Genomic DNA, 17041 nt, shown 5'->3' on the forward strand with positions numbered 1-17041 from the left:
GAGAGTTAGGTGTAGTAGGGACGTGTCCTAGCTCAGAGCTACATTGCAGTGTGATAATAAAGCTGCCAGCATGTGTGGGCTACATGCAGAAGCAGCCAGTAACTGAGCACCTGGGTAACACCATGCTGCACTCCAGAGGGCAGATGTAACATGTGCAGAGAGTTAGGTGTGGGAGGGGCGTGTCCTACATTGCAGTGTGAGAATAAAGCTGCCAGCATGTGTGGGCTACATGCAGAAGCAGAAGCAGCCAGTATTTACCCTCATGCAAACATAATAAATGAATCCCCCCCCCCCCTCCCACCCCATTGTGTAACAGCGTAGTTAGTTCATACTTGCCTACCCTCCCGGAATGGCCGGGAGGCTCCCGAAAATCGGGTGACCCTCCCGGCCCCCCGGAAAGGTGGGCAAGCCTCCTGCTCTCCCCCTCAGCCGCCCGCAGCAGAGAACGTGCGGGCGGCCCGAGGGGGTCCGATGACGCGATTTGCGCTGAATCGCGTCATCGTAGCTCCGCCCCCGCTATGCAGCGCCTCGTTTATCGGCACAGCACAGCGGGGGGGGGGGAGGAGTCACGATGACGCTCACACGAAGCCACACCCCCGGACTGCCCATTCAACTGCCGGCCACGCCCCCGAACCGGCTCTCCTGCTGCCGGCCACGCCCCCCATACACCTACAACGCTGGCAGCAAAGTAGGTAAGTATGGTTAGTTGCAGGTGTAAAGTTACTGCATTTTTTGCTTTCTCTCTCAGATTCAGCGCCCTCAGTGAGTTTAATGACACTGGCCAGATTGTGAGTTGGGTGAATCTGTGCACTGGTGCAAATTGTGAGTTTCTGCATACAGGGGGTAATTCCAAGTTGATCGCAGCAGCAAGTTTGTTAGCAATTGGGCAAAACCATGTGCACTGCAGGGGGGGCAGATGTAACATGTGCAGAGAGAGTTAGATTTTGGTGGGTTATTTTGTTTCTGTGCAGGGTAAATACTGGCTGCTTTATTTTTACACTGCAATTTAGATTTCAGTTTAAATACACTCCACCCTAATCCAACTCTCTCTGCACATGTTATATCTGTCTTCCCTGCAGTGCACATGCTTTTGCCCAATTGCTAAAATATTTTCTGCTGCGATCAACTCAGAATTAGGCCACAGTGCAATCACAGACGGGAATTACATATCTTTGGCATCCTATTGTGAGTCGTTTATAACTTGGGCAAGAACTGGACGGCTACAAGGCGAGGGCACAGGACCGCCGTGTCTTGCTGGAGCGGCATGGGAGCATTGTGCGATTTTTCCCGTGCTGCTCTTCTTCGTTGTAATGTTCTCCCTCGCTCTATTAGACTCTCCCCGACCTTGCAAAGCTTCAAACGGGCACTGAAAGGCCACCTATTCATCAAAGAGTACTCTTCTGCCGGGTGTAGTATGGTATGCTGGCGGCCGGGCTCCTGGCGACCAGCATACCGGCGCCGGGAGCCCGACCGCCGGCATACCGACAGTGTGGCGAGCGCAAAGGAGCCCCTTGCAGGCTCGCTGCGCTCGCCACGCTGCGGGCACGCTATTTATTCTCCATCCAGGGCGGTCGTGGACCCCCACGAGGGAGAATAGCTGTTGGTATGCCGGGAGTCGGGATCCCGGCGCCGGTATACTGTGCGCCGGGATCCCGACATTTGGCATACTAAAGCCCACCCCTTCTGCCGCATAACCTGGTCTCGAGTCCGCTCTCCTATCCCTCTGCCTCATGCCTTGGCCATCTCTGCCTCGCTTACTTCCTGCCGTCAGGCCACCATGTCACCTCTCTGTCTCCCCACGCCCCCTAGATTGTAAGCTCCTAAGAGCAGGGCCTTCTTCCCTCATGTTCTCACAACACTTTTCCCTCACACTTCAATTACAACTCTCTCCTACGTAGCGTCTGTCAATACCCGCATCTCCGTTCGTTACCTTTCATCTCTTCCAACGGCTGCCCGGCCCTAGTAGTACGGCGATTACTCCTTCATTACATCTGGGCTGTAGCGTGTACTGAGAGTCGTGGTGCTAATTGTTACCTGTGCTCTGTTTTAGCTTCTTACTGTAATTAGTGATGAGCGGGTTCGGTTCCTCGGGATCCGAACCCCCCCGAACTTCACCCATTTTACACGGTTCCGAGGCAGACTCGAATCTTCCCGCCTTGCTCAGTAAACCCGAGCGCGCCCGAACGTCATCATCTCGCTGTCGGATTCTCGCGAGATTCGTATTTTATATAAGAAGCCTCGTGTCACCGCCATTTTCACTCGTGCTTTGGAGATGATAGCGAGAGGATGTGGCTGCGTCTCTCCCATAGAACAGCATAGACACTAGAGGTCAATTATGACCCCTAGTGTCTGTGCTACTATGCTGTGCGGTGCGCGATGACATCATTGCGCACTGCACAGCAAAGGTCCTCTCCATGAAGGGAAACTAGACCGTAGCGTCTGGTTCCCTTCAAAGCGGGGGGGGGGGGGGGCACAGCGGGGCACTGCGGGGGGCACAGTGGTGGATCTTGCCATGCTGCGGCGCCCTCCGGATGGCGCCGGCGCCCCGGGCAAAAGTCCTGCTTGCCCATGGCAAGATCCGCCACTGGGTACAGTAGGCCACTGCTCTAGCTCTGTGTCGTCAAGTATACTATGCATCCATACCTGTGGTGCATTTTAGTTGTGCGCAGTATATAGTAGGAGGGGACAGTGCAGAATGTTGCTGTGACCACCAGTATATATATAGCAGTACGGTGCAGTAGTCCACTGCTCTACCTCTGTGTCGTCAAGTATACTACAAAAGTTCAGTAAAATGACCAAAAATCTAAATCAAAAGCGTCTGAGGAGAAGCGTAAACTTGCCAATATGCCATTTACCACACGGAGTGACAAGGAACGGCTGAGGCCCTGGCCTATGTTCATGGCTAGTGGTTCAGCTTCACATGAGGATGGAAGCACTCATCCTCTCGCTAGAAAACTGCAGTGCCACTCCTAGATGGGCCAGGTGTTTGTGTCGGCCACTTGTGTTGCTTAGCTTAGCCATCCAGTGACCTCGGTGCAAATTTTATTCTATTTTATTTATTTATTTTTCTATTTCTGGTATCGACCTAAGGTGTGTCAAACTAATTGGTGTCGAGTCGACCTTCTGTCCCAGACCTTATATAATAATGCAGTGATATAATAATGCAGTGATCTAAAGCAGTGATATAATAATGCAGTGATATAATAAAGCAGTGATATAACAATGCAGTGATCTAAAGCAGTGATATAATAATGCAGTGATATAATAAAGCAGTGATATAATAAAGCAGTGATATAATAAAGCAGTGATATAATAATGCAGTGATATAATAAAGCAGTGATATAATAATGCAGTGATATAATAAAGCAGTGATAGAATAATGCAGTGATATAATAAAGCAGTGATATAATAATGCAGTAATATAATAATGCAGTGATATAATAAAGCAGTGATAGAATAATGCAGTGATAGAATAAAGCAGTGATAGAATAAAGCAGTGATAGAATAAAGCAGTGATAGAATAATGCAGTGATATAATACAGCAGTGATAAAATAATGCAGTGATATAATAAAGCAGTGATAGAATAATGCAGTGATATAATAAAGCAGTGATAGAATAAAGCAGTGATATAAAAACGCAGTAATATAATAACACAGTGATGTAATAATGCAGTAATAGAATAATACAGTGATATAATGCAGTGATAGAATAACGCAGAAATATAATAACACAGTGATGTAATAATGCAGTGATATAATAATGCAGTGATATAATAACGCAGTGATGTAATAATGCAGTAATATAATAATACAGTGATATAATGCAGTGATGTAATAATGCAGTAATATAATAATTCAGTGATATAATAATGCAGTGTTTGTATTCTCCTTATATTACAGGTACAAATGTTATTCTGAATATATTCAGTATTAATAGAAACCCCGACATGTGGGAAGATCCAGAGGTAACTTAGGAGCAAGATCAAAGCTTTATTTTAATATGTTTTAATTTGTACAATTTGATAAAATGTATTACTTGTTTATCACAAATAAATACCGTTAATTGCAAGGCCTGAGTGACGCTTACCACGTGCCAGGTCTGTGCAGGGAGCAGAGCCGGATTAAGGGGGGGTCACAGGGGGTCAGTACCCCAGGCCCTCTAATCTTAGGGGGCAGAGCCGGCCATAGGCATAGGCAAACTAGGCAATTGCCTAGGGCATTTGATATGCCTAGGGGCATCAGCAGCTTCTGCTGATTAAAATGATATGCGGCATGCCTATATTCTGTGTGTAGCATTTCATATGCAGATACAGCCACAGTCTCACACAGTATATAGGCATGCTGCTTATCATTTTAATCAGCAGAAGCTGCTTGTGCATCCTAGCCACATAGCAATGCAAATGAGATACATTTTCATTAAAAAAATGTGCCCGGCGTTAGCATTGAGGCAAGATTTATGAAGACACATCTGTATTCAAGCAGAGGCAGAGGTCACAGTGTTAGTGGCAGTGTGAGTGTTGTGTGCATGTGAGTAGGTTGGTTGTGCAGTAGTGTTCGGAATATGTGTAAGGAGCATTATGTGTGTCATGTAAAAATGCATTAATAATGTTCAACATATGTGTAAAAGGCACTATGTGTGTCATTATGTGTATAAGGGCATTAATAATGTGCGGCATATGTGTAACAGGGTACTACTGTATGTGTGTCATTATGTGTATAGGGGCACTAATAATGTGCAGCAAATGTGTAGGGGGCACTATGTGTGTCATTATGTGTATAAGGCATTAATAATGTGTGGCATATGTGTAAGGGACATTATGTGTAAAAGGGCATTAATAAAAGTTGTCATAATGTGTAAGGCGCATTATGTTTATAAGGACTTTAATAATGTTCCTCATATGTGTAAGGGGCATTACTGTGTGGCATTATGTGTATAAGGTGCTCTACTATGGCGTTGCATATAGAAAGGGCACTACTGTGTCATCTAATGTGAATAAAGAGCAATAGGGTGTGGTGTAATGTGAATAAGGAGCAATTCAGTGTGATGTAATGGGAATAAGGGGCTCTACTGTGAGGAGTAACGTTTATAAGGTAAAGTGATACTACTGAGGGATGTAATATGAATTATGGAAACTATTGCATGATCAAATGTGAATAAAGTTGCAGTACTGTGAGGCATAATTGGAAATGGGGTTACTATTGTGTGGCCATGCCCCTTGCCAGCAAAAACACACCCCTTTTTGGACTGTGCGCCAAATGTGCGAACTGTTCCTATTTAAAATATAGGGGGTACACATACCAAAATAAGGACTGCTATGGATGAGGGGTGATGGTGCTGGGAAAGAAGTGCAAGGTCAGAGGTGGAACCAGCGGTGGTGCTAGGGGGCACCAGCCAAAATCTTGCCTAGGGCATCATATTGGCTAGGGCCGGCTCTGTTAGGGGGCCCCCCTGACCGACGATCATCAGCGCTGCTGAAAGATGTTTTTTTTTTTTTTTTTTTTTTTCCATTGCGTGTATACAATACACGGCTGCTCCAGCTCCCTACACTGTCAGGCGGCTGGCTGCCTGTAGGGGGAGCTGCAGCGATAACGAGCAGCTCCTCACAGGCTGTACATGTCATGAACGTGCCTGACTCCTCTTGACTGAGTCTTCTTTGAAACAGCCCTCCGGGTGAGAGCAGGTAGCGGCTGCTGCTGTCTCTCAGTCTCCACTGACTATGCAAGCAGCCAGATGAAGAAAGGGCCAGTAGGCCATGTGGCATGCTGTCCCATATACTGCAGCAGTTTGTGTGGTGAGTAGCATGTGATTGAATGAGTGGCATGCTTCCTCTTAATGGTGTGTGTCATCACAGTGTGTGTATATATGTATATATGCTATGTGCATGTAATATAAGTATGTATGTATGCTGTGTGCATGTGTACTATGTGTGTGTGTATACTTCCTGTATGTATGTTTACTGTGTGTGCAAGTATACTCTGTGTATGTATATATGTATTTCCTGTACCACATACTTCCTGTATGTATGTATGCTGTGTGTGCTGCGTGTGTTTAAGTATGATAATGTATGTGTGTGTGCAGTGGTCTGATACTCAGGTGCTTCTCTAATTAATTGTAATCCGGTTAAAAAAGTCAGGAGCCCGTAGCGTCGACACATTGGTATACAGTGACCTTGTATATAGTTTTTTTTTTTTTAAATAAAATCTGATTGCCCCTGCCTTTTTTTTACCAGGGGGAAAAAAAGTAAAAATCTATCTATCATATAGTGGGGGCGGCACTCAATGGACTTCATAACGCAAATACTAACGTATTAGAACTTTATTCATTTATCAGAGTTCACTGATGAAGGCTTAATGTTCCGAAACGTTAGTGCTGTACATGTGGTTGGTACAGTGATTTTTGTTTGCCTCATGATGTCCGTTGAGTGCCACCTCCCCTATGTCTGCTATTAAATCCTCATGGGCCATTGTAAATATTGTTGAGAGTGCCGGGCACTGCTGCATCTGTATATGTATGTAACTATATATATATATATATATATATATATATATATATATATATCTATCCTACAGTACATACATGTACGGAAACCCCCCAACGAAAATACTGCGTTTGCCACTGCCCCAGCTAGAGCTGTTCTGCCTCTGACACAACCGCCCCCTGCTGTCTTGCACACTGAAGTCATTCTGCATCGCTGAGTGGCAGCACGAAGGGTTACGCAGCTACTGTACAGCAGTAGCAGCCAGTAGCAGACCACACCTCCTCCCAGCGTCTCTCTGAGGAGAGACAGACCAAGCGGATTGAAGCAGAGAATGAACAGACCTCTGACTGCAGCTGATAAAAAGTGGCAAAGGTCAAACAAGTAAAGAAATCTGGATTTTGAAAAGGCGAGTGCCAATCCCACACAGTGTCATCTTCTGTGTGAATGTATGCAGGGCCGGTTCCGGGGCTTCTGGCGCCCCGGGCGGCATTGGGGGTGTGTGGCTTCATACAGGGGGCGTGCATTTACGCCCCCTGTACAGACTGGAATGATGCGCGGTGCGCGATGACATCATCGCGCACCGCACAGTAAAGGACCTCTCCACGAAGGGAAACTAGACGCGTACGCGTCTAGTTTCCCTTCCCAGCGGAAGGCGGCGCCCCGGGCAAAAGTCCTGCTTGCCCGTGGCAAGATCCGCTACTGAATGTATGCCATGAAGTGTGTATGTCAGTAAGTGTGTCAGTGTGTGTATTTGTGTCAGTAAGTGTGTTAGTGTGTGCATGTCAGTAGGTTTGTGTGTCAGTAAGAGGTATCAGCCAATAAGTGGTGTCTATGTCAGACAGTCAGTCAGTCGTATCTGTGTGAATAAGTGTGTTGTGTGTGTCAGTAAGGGGTATCTGTGTTAGTAAGTTTTCTCTGTCAGTAAGGTGTGCCTGTAGATATGTATGATAATGTGTCAGTATATAGTGTCAGTAGGGGATATCTGTCAGTAAGTGGACTCTGTGTCAATAAGTGTGTGTTTCAGTAAGTGTGTCAGTAAGGGGTGTCAGTAAATGTTTGTATCAGTAACTTGTATCTGTATCACTAAGGGGTGGCTCTCAGTATGCATATGCCAGTAAGTGGTGTGTAAGTAAGGTGTGTTTGTCTGTGTCAGTAAGGGTGTCTGTCAGTAAGCGGTGTCTGTGTCATTAAGTGTATGTGTGTCAGTGTTTGTATCAGTAAGATGCGTCTGTGACATGTCAGTAAGTGGTATCTGTCAGTAAGAGGTGTCCATGTCAGTAAGGCAGTGTGTGTGTGCAGCTATGGGGGCAGTATGTATGTGTTCAGCTATGGGGGCAGTGTGTGTGTGTGTGTGTGTGTGTGTGTGAAACTGCATTCAGTTGAGGGAGGGGGGACCTACACTGATGGTCTAAATCTGGCTCTGAATGTGGGTACAGCGAATTGCTGTAGTGGGAGGAGCAGGCACACACATAATGGACATTACCAGGGGGGTAGTTCTGATAAGAGGGCCCCCCTATCTAAAGTACCCCAGGCCCCCTGAAGGCTTAATCCGGCCCTGGCAGGGAGCCTCTGCGTGTGTGATACATGTGTGACGCTCACCACGTGCCAGGTCTGTGCAGGGAGCCTCTGCGTGTGTGTGATACATGTGTGACGCTCACCACGTGCCAGGTCTGTGCAGGGAGCCTCTGCGTGTGTGTGATACATGTGTGACGCTCACCACGTGCCAGGTCTGTGCAGGGAGCCTCTGCGTGTGTGATACATGTGTGACGCTCACCGCGTGCCAGGTCTGTGCAGGGAGCCTCTGCGTGTGTATGATACATGTGTGACGCTCACCACGTGCCAGGTCTGTGCAGGGGGCCTCTGCGTGTGTGTGATACATGTGTGACGCTCACCACATGCCAGGTCTGTGCAGGGAGCCTCTGCGTGTGTGATACATGTGTGACGCTCACCACGTGCCAGGTCTGTGCAGGGGGCCTCTGCGTGTGTGTGATACATGTGTGACGCTCATCATGTGCCAGGTCTGTGCAGGGAGCATCTGCGTGTGTGTGATACATGTGTGACGCTCACCACGTGCCAGGCCTGTGCAGGGAGCCTCTGCGTGTGTGTGATACATGTGTGACGCTCACCACATGCCAGGTCTGTGCAGGGAGCCTCTGCGTGTGTGATACATGTGTGACGCTCACCACGTGCCAGGTCTGTGCAGGGGGCCTCTGCGTGTGTGTGATACATGTGTGACGCTCATCATGTGCCAGGTCTGTGCAGGGAGCATCTGCGTGTGTGTGATACATGTGTGACGCTCACCACATGCCAGTTCTGTGCAGGGAGCCTCTGCGTGTGTGTGATACATGTGTGACGCTCACCACATGCCAGGTCTGTGCAGGGAGCCTCTGCGTGTGTGATACATGTGTGACGCTCACCACGTGCCAGGTCTGTGCAGGGGGCCTCTGCGTGTGTGTGATACATGTGTGACGCTCATCATGTGCCAGGTCTGTGCAGGGAGCATCTGCGTGTGTGTGATACATGTGTGACGCTCACCACGTGCCAGGCCTGTGCAGGGGGCCTCTGCGTGTGTGATACATGTGTGACGCTCACCGCGTGCCAGGTCTGTGCAGGGAGCCTCTGCGTGTGTATGATACATGTGTGACGCTCACCACGTGCCAGGTCTGTGCAGGGAGCCTCTGCGTGTGTGTGATACATGTGTGACGCTCACCACATGCCAGTTCTGTGCAGGGAGCCTCTGCGTGTGTGTGATACATGTGTGACGCTCACCACATGCCAGGTCTGTGCAGGGAGCCTCTGCGTGTGTGATACATGTGTGACGCTCACCACGTGCCAGGTCTGTGCAGGGGGCCTCTGCGTGTGTGTGATACATGTGTGACGCTCATCATGTGCCAGGTCTGTGCAGGGAGCATCTGCGTGTGTGTGATACATGTGTGACGCTCACCACGTGCCAGGTCTGTGCAGGGAGCCTCTGCGTGTGTGATACATGTGTGACGCTCACCATGTGCCAGGCCTGTGCAGGGAGCCTCTGCATGTGTGATACATGTGTGACGCTCACCATGTGCCAGGCCTGTGCAGGGAGCCTCTGCGTGTGTGATACATGTGTGACGCTCACCACGTGCCAGGCCTGTGCAGGGAGCCTCTGCGTGTGTGATACATGTGTGACGCTCACCACGTGCCAGGTCTGTGCAGGGAGCATATGCGTGTGTGATACATGTGTGATGCTCACCACGTGCCAGGCTTGTACAGGGAGCCTCTGCGTGTGGGATACATGTGTGACGCTCAACACATGCCAGGTCTGTGCTACATGTGTGACGCTCAACACGTGCCAGGTCTGTGCAGGGAGCCTCTGCGTGTGTGATACATGTGTGACGTGCCAGGTCTGTGCAGGGAGCCTCTGCGTGTGTGATACATGTGTGACGTGCCAGGTCTGTGCAGGGAGCCTCTGCATGTGTGATACATGTGTGACACTCAGCACGTGCCAGGCCTATACAGGGAGCCTCTGCATGTGTGATACATGTGTGATGCTCACCACGTGCCAGGTCTGTGCAGGGAGCCTCTACGTGTGTGATACATGTGTGACACTCACCACGTGCCAGGTTTGTGCAGGGAGCCTCTGCGTGTGTGTGATACATGTGTGACGCTCAGCACATGCCAGGTCTGCGCAGGGAGCCTCTGCGTGTGTGTGATACATGTGTGACGCTTACTACGTGCCAGGTCTGTGCAGGGAGCCTCTGCGTGTGTGATACATGTATGACGCTCACCACGTGCCAGGTCTGTGCAGGAAGCCTCTGTGTGTGTGTGATACATGTGTGACGCTCACCACGTACCAGGTCTGTGCAGGGAGACTCTGCATGTGTGATACAAGTGTGACGCTGACCACGTGCCAGATCTGTGCAGGGAGCCTCTGCGTGTGTGTGATACATGTGTGACGCTCAGCACGTGCCAGGTCTGCGCAGGGAGCCTCTGCGTGTGTGTGTTACATGTGTGACGCTGACCACGTGCCAGGTCTGTGCTGGGAGCCTCTGCGTGTGTGTGATACATGTGTGACGCTGACCACGTGCCAGGTCTGTGCAGGGAGCCTCTGCATGTGTGATACATGTGTGACGCTCACTACGTGCCAGGTATGTGCAGGGAGCCTCTGCGTGTGTGTGATACATGTGTGACGCTTACTACGTGCCAGGTCTGTGCAGGGAGCCTCTGCGTGTGTGTGATACATGTGTGACGCTCACCACGTGCCAAGTCTGTGCAGGGAGCCTCTGCGTGTATGTGATACATGTGTGACGCTGACCACGTGCCAGGTCTGTGCAGGGAGCCTCTGCGTGTATGTGATACATGTGTGACGCTCAGCACGTGCCAGGTCTGCGCAGGGAGCCTCTGCGTGTGTGTGATACATGTGTGACGCTGACCACGTGTCAGGTCTGTGCAGGGAGCCTCTGTGTGTGTGATACATGTGTGACGCTCAGCACGTGCCAGGTCTGTGCAGGGAGTCTCTGCGTGTATGTGATACATGTGTGACGCTGACCACGTGCCAGGTCTGTGCAGGGAGCCTCTGCGTGTGTGTGATACATGTGTGATGCCCACCACGTGAGGTCTGTGCAGGGAGTCTCTGTGCGTGTGGGATACATGTGTGACGCTCACCACGTGCGAGCTCTGTGCAGGGAGCCTCTGCGTGTGTGATACATGTGTGACGCTCACCACGTGCCAGGTCTGTACAGTGAGTCTCTGTGTGTGTATGATACATGTGTGACGCTCACCACGTGCCAGGTCTGTGCAGGGAGCCTCTGCGTGTGTGTGATACATGTGTGACGCTCACCACATGTCAGGTCTGTGCAGGGAGTCTCTGCGTGTGTGTGATACATGTGTGATGCCCACCACGTGAGGTCTGTGCAGGGAGCCTCTGCATGTGTGTGATACATGTGTGACGCTCACCACATGCCAGGTCTGTGCAGGGAGCCTCTGCGTGTGTGTGATACATGTGTGACGCTCACCACGTGCCAGGTCTGTGCAGGGAGCCTCTGCGTGTGTGTGATACATGTGTGACGCTCACCACATGTCAGGTCTGTGCAGGGAGTCTCTGCGTGTGTATGATACATGTGTGACGCTTACCACGTGCCAGGCCTGTGCAGGGAGCCTCTGCGTGTGTATGATACATGTGTGATGCTTACCACATGCCAGGTCTGTGCAGGGAGCCTCTGCGTGTGTGTGATACATGTGTGACGCTTACCACGTGCCAGGTCTGTGCAGGAAGCCTCTGCGTGTGTGATACATGTGTGACGCTTACCACGTGCGAGCTCTGTGCAGGGAGCCTCTGCGTGTGTAATACATGTGTGACGCTCACCACGTTCCAGGTCTGTGCAGGGAACCTCTGCGTGTGTGTGATACATGTGTGACGCTCACCACGTGCCAGGCCTGTGCAGGGAACCTCTGCGTGTGTGATACATGTGTGATGCTCACCACGTGCCAGGCCTGTGCAGGGAGGCTCTGCGTGTGTGATACATGTGTGACGCTCACCACGTGCCAGGTCTGTGCAGGGAGCCTCTGCGTGTGTGATACATGTGTGATGCTCACCACGTGCCAGGTCTGTGCATGGAGTCTCTGCGTGTATGATACATGTGTGACGCTCACCACGTGCCAGGTCTGTGCAGGGAGCCTCTGCGTGTGTGTGATACATGTGACGCTTACCACGTGCCAGGTCTGTGCAGGGAGCCTCTGCGTATGTATGATACATGTGTGACGCTTACCACGTGCCAGGTCTGTGCACGGAGCCTCTGCGTGTGTGATACATGTGTGACCCTCACCACGTGCCAGGTCTGTGCAGGGAGCCTCTGCGTGTGTGATACATGTGTGACACTCACCACGTGCCAGGTCTGTGTAGGGAGCCTCTGCGTGTGTGTGATACATGTGTGACGCTCACCACGTGCCAGGTCTGTGCAGGGAGCCTCTGCATGTGTGATACATGTGTGACGCTCACCACGTGCCAGGTCTGTGCAGGGAGCCTCTGCGTGTGTAATACATGTGTGACGCTCACTACGTGCCAGGTCTGTGCAGGGAACCTCTGCGTGTATGTGATACATGTGTGACGCTGACCACGTGCCAGGTCTGTGCAGGGAGCCTCTGCGTGTGTGTGATACATGTGTGATGCTCACCACGTGCCAGGCCTGTGCAGGGAGCCCCTGCGTGTGTGTGATACATGTGTGACGCTGACCACGTGCCAGGTCTGTGCAGGGAGCCTCTGCGTGTGTGTGTGATACATGTGTGACACTCACCACATGTCAGGTCTGTGCAGGGAGCCTCTGCGTGTGTGATACATGTGTGACGCTCACCACGTGCCAGGTCTGTGCAGGGAGCCTCTGCATGCATGTGTGATACATGTGTGACGCTCACCACGTGTCAGGCCTGTGCAGGGAGCCTCTTTGTGTGTGATACATGTGTGACACTCACTACGTGCCAGGTCTGTGCAGGGAGCCTCTACGTGTGTGTGATACATGTGTGACGCTGACCACGTGCCAGGTCTGTGCAGGGAGCCTCTGCGTGTGTGATACATGTGACGCTCACTACGTGCCAGGCCTGTGCAGGGAGCCTCTGTGTGTGTGATACATGTGACGCTCACTACGTGCCAGGTCTGTGCAGGGAGCCTCTGCGTGTGTGATACATGTGTGACACTCACCACGTGCCAGGCCTGTGCAGTGAGCCTCTGCGTGTGTGATACATGTGTGACGCTCACTACGTGCCAGGTCTGTGCAGGGAGCATCTGCGTGTGTGTCATACATGTGTGACGCTGACCACGTGCCAGGCCTGTGCAGGGGGCCTCTGTGTGTGTGATACATGTGACGCTCACTACGTGCCAGGTCTGTGCAGGGAGCCTCTGCGTGTGTGATACATGTGTGACACTCACTACGTGCCAGGTCTGTGCAGGGAGCCTCTGCGTGTGTGATACATGTGTGACACTCACCACGTGCCAGGTCTGTGCAGGGAGCCTCTGCGTGTGATACATGTGTGACGCTCACCACGTGCCAGGTCTGTGCAGGGAGCCTCTGCATGTGTGTGATATATGTGTGACGCTCACCACGTGCCAGGCCTGTGCAGGGAGCCTCTGCGTGTGTGTGATACATGTGTGATGCTCACCACGTGCCAGGTCTGTGCAGGGAGCCTCTGCGTGTGTGATACATGTGTGACGCTCACCACGTGCCAGGTCTGTGCAGGGAGTCTCTGCGTGTGTGTGATACATGTGTGACGCTCAGCACGTGCCAGGTCTGTGCAGGGAGCCTCTGCGTGTGTGATACATGTGTGACGCTCACCACGTGCCAGGTTTGTGCAGGGAGCCTCTGCGTGTGTGATACATGTGTGACGCTTACCACGTGTCAGGTCTGTGCAGGGAGCCTCTGCGTGTGTATGATACATGTGTGACGCTTACCACGTGCCAGGTCTGTGCAGGGAGCCACTGCGTGTGTGTGATACATGTGTGACACTCACCACATGTCAGGTCTGTGCAGGGAGTCTCTGCGTGTGTGATACATGTGTGACGCTCAACACGTGCCAGGTCTGTGCAGGGAACCTCTGCGTGTGTGATACATGTGTGACACTCAGCACGTGCCAGGCCTGTACAGGGAGCCTCTGCGTGTATGATACATGTGTGACGCTCACCACGTGCCAGGTCTGTGCAGGGAGTCTCTGTGTGTGTGATACATGTGTGATGCTCACCACGTGCCAGGTCTGTGCAGGGAGCCTCTGCGTGTGTGATACATTTGTGACACTCAGCACGTGCCAGGCCTGTACTGGGAGCCTCTGCGTGTATGATACATGTGTGACGCTCACCACGTGCCATGTCTGTGCAGGAAGCCTCTGCGTGTGTGATACATGTGTGATGCTCACCACGTGCCAGGTCTGTGCAGGGAGCCTCTGCGTGTGTGATACATGTGTGACGCTCACCACGTGCCAGGTCTGTGCAGGGAGCCTCTGCGTGTGTGATACATGTGTGATGCTCACCACGTGCCAGGTCTGTGCAGGGAGCCTCTGCGTGTGTGATACATGTGACACTCACCACGTGCCAGGTCTGTGCAGGGAGCCTCTGCGTGTGTGTGATACATATGTAACGCTCACTACTTGCCAGGTCTGTGCAGGGAGCCTCTGTGTGTGTGATACATGTGTGACGCTCACCACGTTCCAGGTCTGTGCAGGGAGCCTCTGCGTGTGTGATACATGTGTGACATTCACCACGTGCCAGGTCTGTGCAGGGAGCCTCTGCGTGTGTGTGATACATGTGTGACGCTTACCACGTGCCAGGTCTGTGCAGGAAGCCTCTGCGTGTGTTATACATGTGTGACGCTTACTACGTGCCAGGTCTGTGCAGGGAGCCTCTGCGTGTGTGATACATGTGTGACATTCACCACGTGCCAGGTCTGTGCAGGGAGCCTCTGTGTGTGTGTGATACATGTGTGACGCTTACTACGTGCCAGGTCTGTGCAGGGAGCCTCTGCGTGTGTGATACATGTGTGACATTCACCACGTGCCAGGTCTGTGCAGGGAGCCTCTGCGTGTGTGTGATACATGTGTGACGCTTACCACGTGCCAGGTCTGTGCAGGAAGCCTCTGCGTGTGTGATACATGTGTGATGCTCACCACGTGCCAGGTCTGTGCAGGGAGCCTCTGCGTGTGTGATACATGTGTGACGCTCAACATGTGCCAGGTCTGTGCAGGGAGCCTCTGCGTGTGTGATACATGTGTGATGCTCACCACGTGCCAGGTCTGTGCAGGGAGCCTCTGCGTGTGTGATACATGTGACACTCACCACTTGCCAGGTCTGTGCAGGGAGCCTCTGCATGTGTGATACATGTGTGACGCTCACCACGTTCCAGGTCTGTGCAGGGAACCTCTGTGTGTGTGTGATACATGTGTGACGCTTACTACGTGCCAGGTCTGTGCAGGGAGCCTCTGCGTGTGTGATACATGTGTGACATTCACCACGTGCCAGGTCTGTGCAGGGAGCCTCTGCGTGTGTTATACATGTGTGACGCTCACCACGTGCCAGGTCTGTGCTGGGAGCCTCTGCGTGTGTGATACATGTGTGACGCTCACCACGTGCCAGGTCTGTGCAGGGAGCCTCTGCGTGTGTGATAGATGTGTGACGCTCACCACGTGCCAGGTCTGTGCAGGGAGCCTCTGCGTGTGTGATACATGTGTGATGCTCACCACGTGCCAGGTCTGTGCAGGGAGCCTCTGCGTGTGTATGATACATGTGTGACGCTTACCACGTGCCAGGTCTGTGCAGGGAGCCTCTGCGTGTGTATGATACATGTGTGACGCTTACCACGTGCCAGGTCTGTGCAGGGAGCCACTGCGTGTGTGTGATACATGTGTGACACTCACCACATGTCAGGTCTGTGCAGGGAGTCTCTGCGTGTGTGATACATGTGTGACGCTCAACACGTGCCAGGTCTGTGCAGGGAACCTCTGCGTGTGTGATACATGTGTGACACTCAGCACGTGCCAGGCCTGTACAGGGAGCCTCTGCGTGTATGATACATGTGTGACGCTCACCACGTGCCATGTCTGTGCAGGAAGCCTCTGCGTGTGTGATACATGTGTGATGCTCACCACGTGCCAGGTCTGTGCAGGGAGCCTCTGCGTGTGTGATACATGTGTGACACTCAGCACGTGCCAGGCCTGTACTGGGAGCCTCTGCGTGTATGATACATGTGTGACGCTCACCACGTGCCATGTCTGTGCAGGGAGCATCTGCGTGTGTGATACATGTGTGATGCTCACCACGTGCCAGGTCTGTGCAGGGAGCCTCTGCGTGTGTGATACATGTGTGATGCTCACCACGTGCCAGGTCTGTGCAGGGAGCCTCTGCGTGTGTGATACATGTGTGACGCTCACCACGTGCCAGGTCTGTGCAGGGAGCCTCTGCGTGTGTGATACATGTGTGATGCTCACCACGTGCCAGGTCTGTGCAGGGAGCCTCTGCGTGTGTGATACATGTGACACTCACCACGTGCCAGGTCTGTGCAGGGAGCCTCTGCATGTGTGATACATGTGTGACGCTCACCACGTTCCAGGTCTGTGCAGGGAGCCTCTGTGTGTGTGTGATACATGTGTGATGCTCACCACGTGCCAGGTCTGTGCAGGGAGCCTCTGCGTGTGTGTGATACATGTGTGACGCTTACCACGTGCCAGGTCTGTGCAGGAAGCCTCTGCGTGTGTTATACATGTGTGACGCTCACCACGTGCCAGTTCTGTGCAGGGAGCCTCTGCATGTGTGATACATGTGTGACGCTCACCACGTGCCAGGTCTGTGCAGGGAACCTCTGCGTGTATGATACATGTGTGACGCTCACCACGTGCCATGTCTGTGCAGGAAGCCTCTGCGTGTGTGATACATGTGTGATGCTCACCACGTGCCAGGTCTGTGCAGGGAACCTCTGCGTGTATGATACATGTGTGACGCTCACCACGTGCCATGTCTGTGCAGGAAGCCTCTGCGTGTGTGATACATGTGTGATGCTCACCACGTGCCAGGTCTGTGCAGGGAGCCTCTGCGTGTGTGATACATGTGTGAT

General features: G+C 52.1%; 1 protein-coding gene across 2 annotated transcripts in view; it reads left to right on the forward strand.

The window, feature by feature from the left end:
- The first annotated feature begins 3898 nt into the window (after positions 1 to 3898).
- Positions 3899 to 17041, forward strand: part of LOC135005155 (cytochrome P450 4B1-like) — a 38668-nt gene continuing 25525 nt past the window's right edge. Inside the window, exon 1 of one of the 2 annotated variants that reach the window (XM_063951907.1) lies at positions 3899 to 3965. In XM_063951907.1, coding sequence (XP_063807977.1) covers positions 3948 to 3965 — 18 coding nt within the window. In that variant the 5' untranslated portion in view covers positions 3899 to 3947. Of the gene's footprint in view, positions 3966 to 5634; positions 5793 to 17041 lie in introns of those variants that run through there. The other variant, XM_063951906.1, reaches the window with a different exon arrangement.

Source organism: Pseudophryne corroboree, unplaced genomic scaffold (genome assembly GCF_028390025.1).
Source record: "Pseudophryne corroboree isolate aPseCor3 unplaced genomic scaffold, aPseCor3.hap2 scaffold_1972, whole genome shotgun sequence".
NCBI lineage: Eukaryota > Metazoa > Chordata > Amphibia > Anura > Myobatrachidae > Pseudophryne > Pseudophryne corroboree.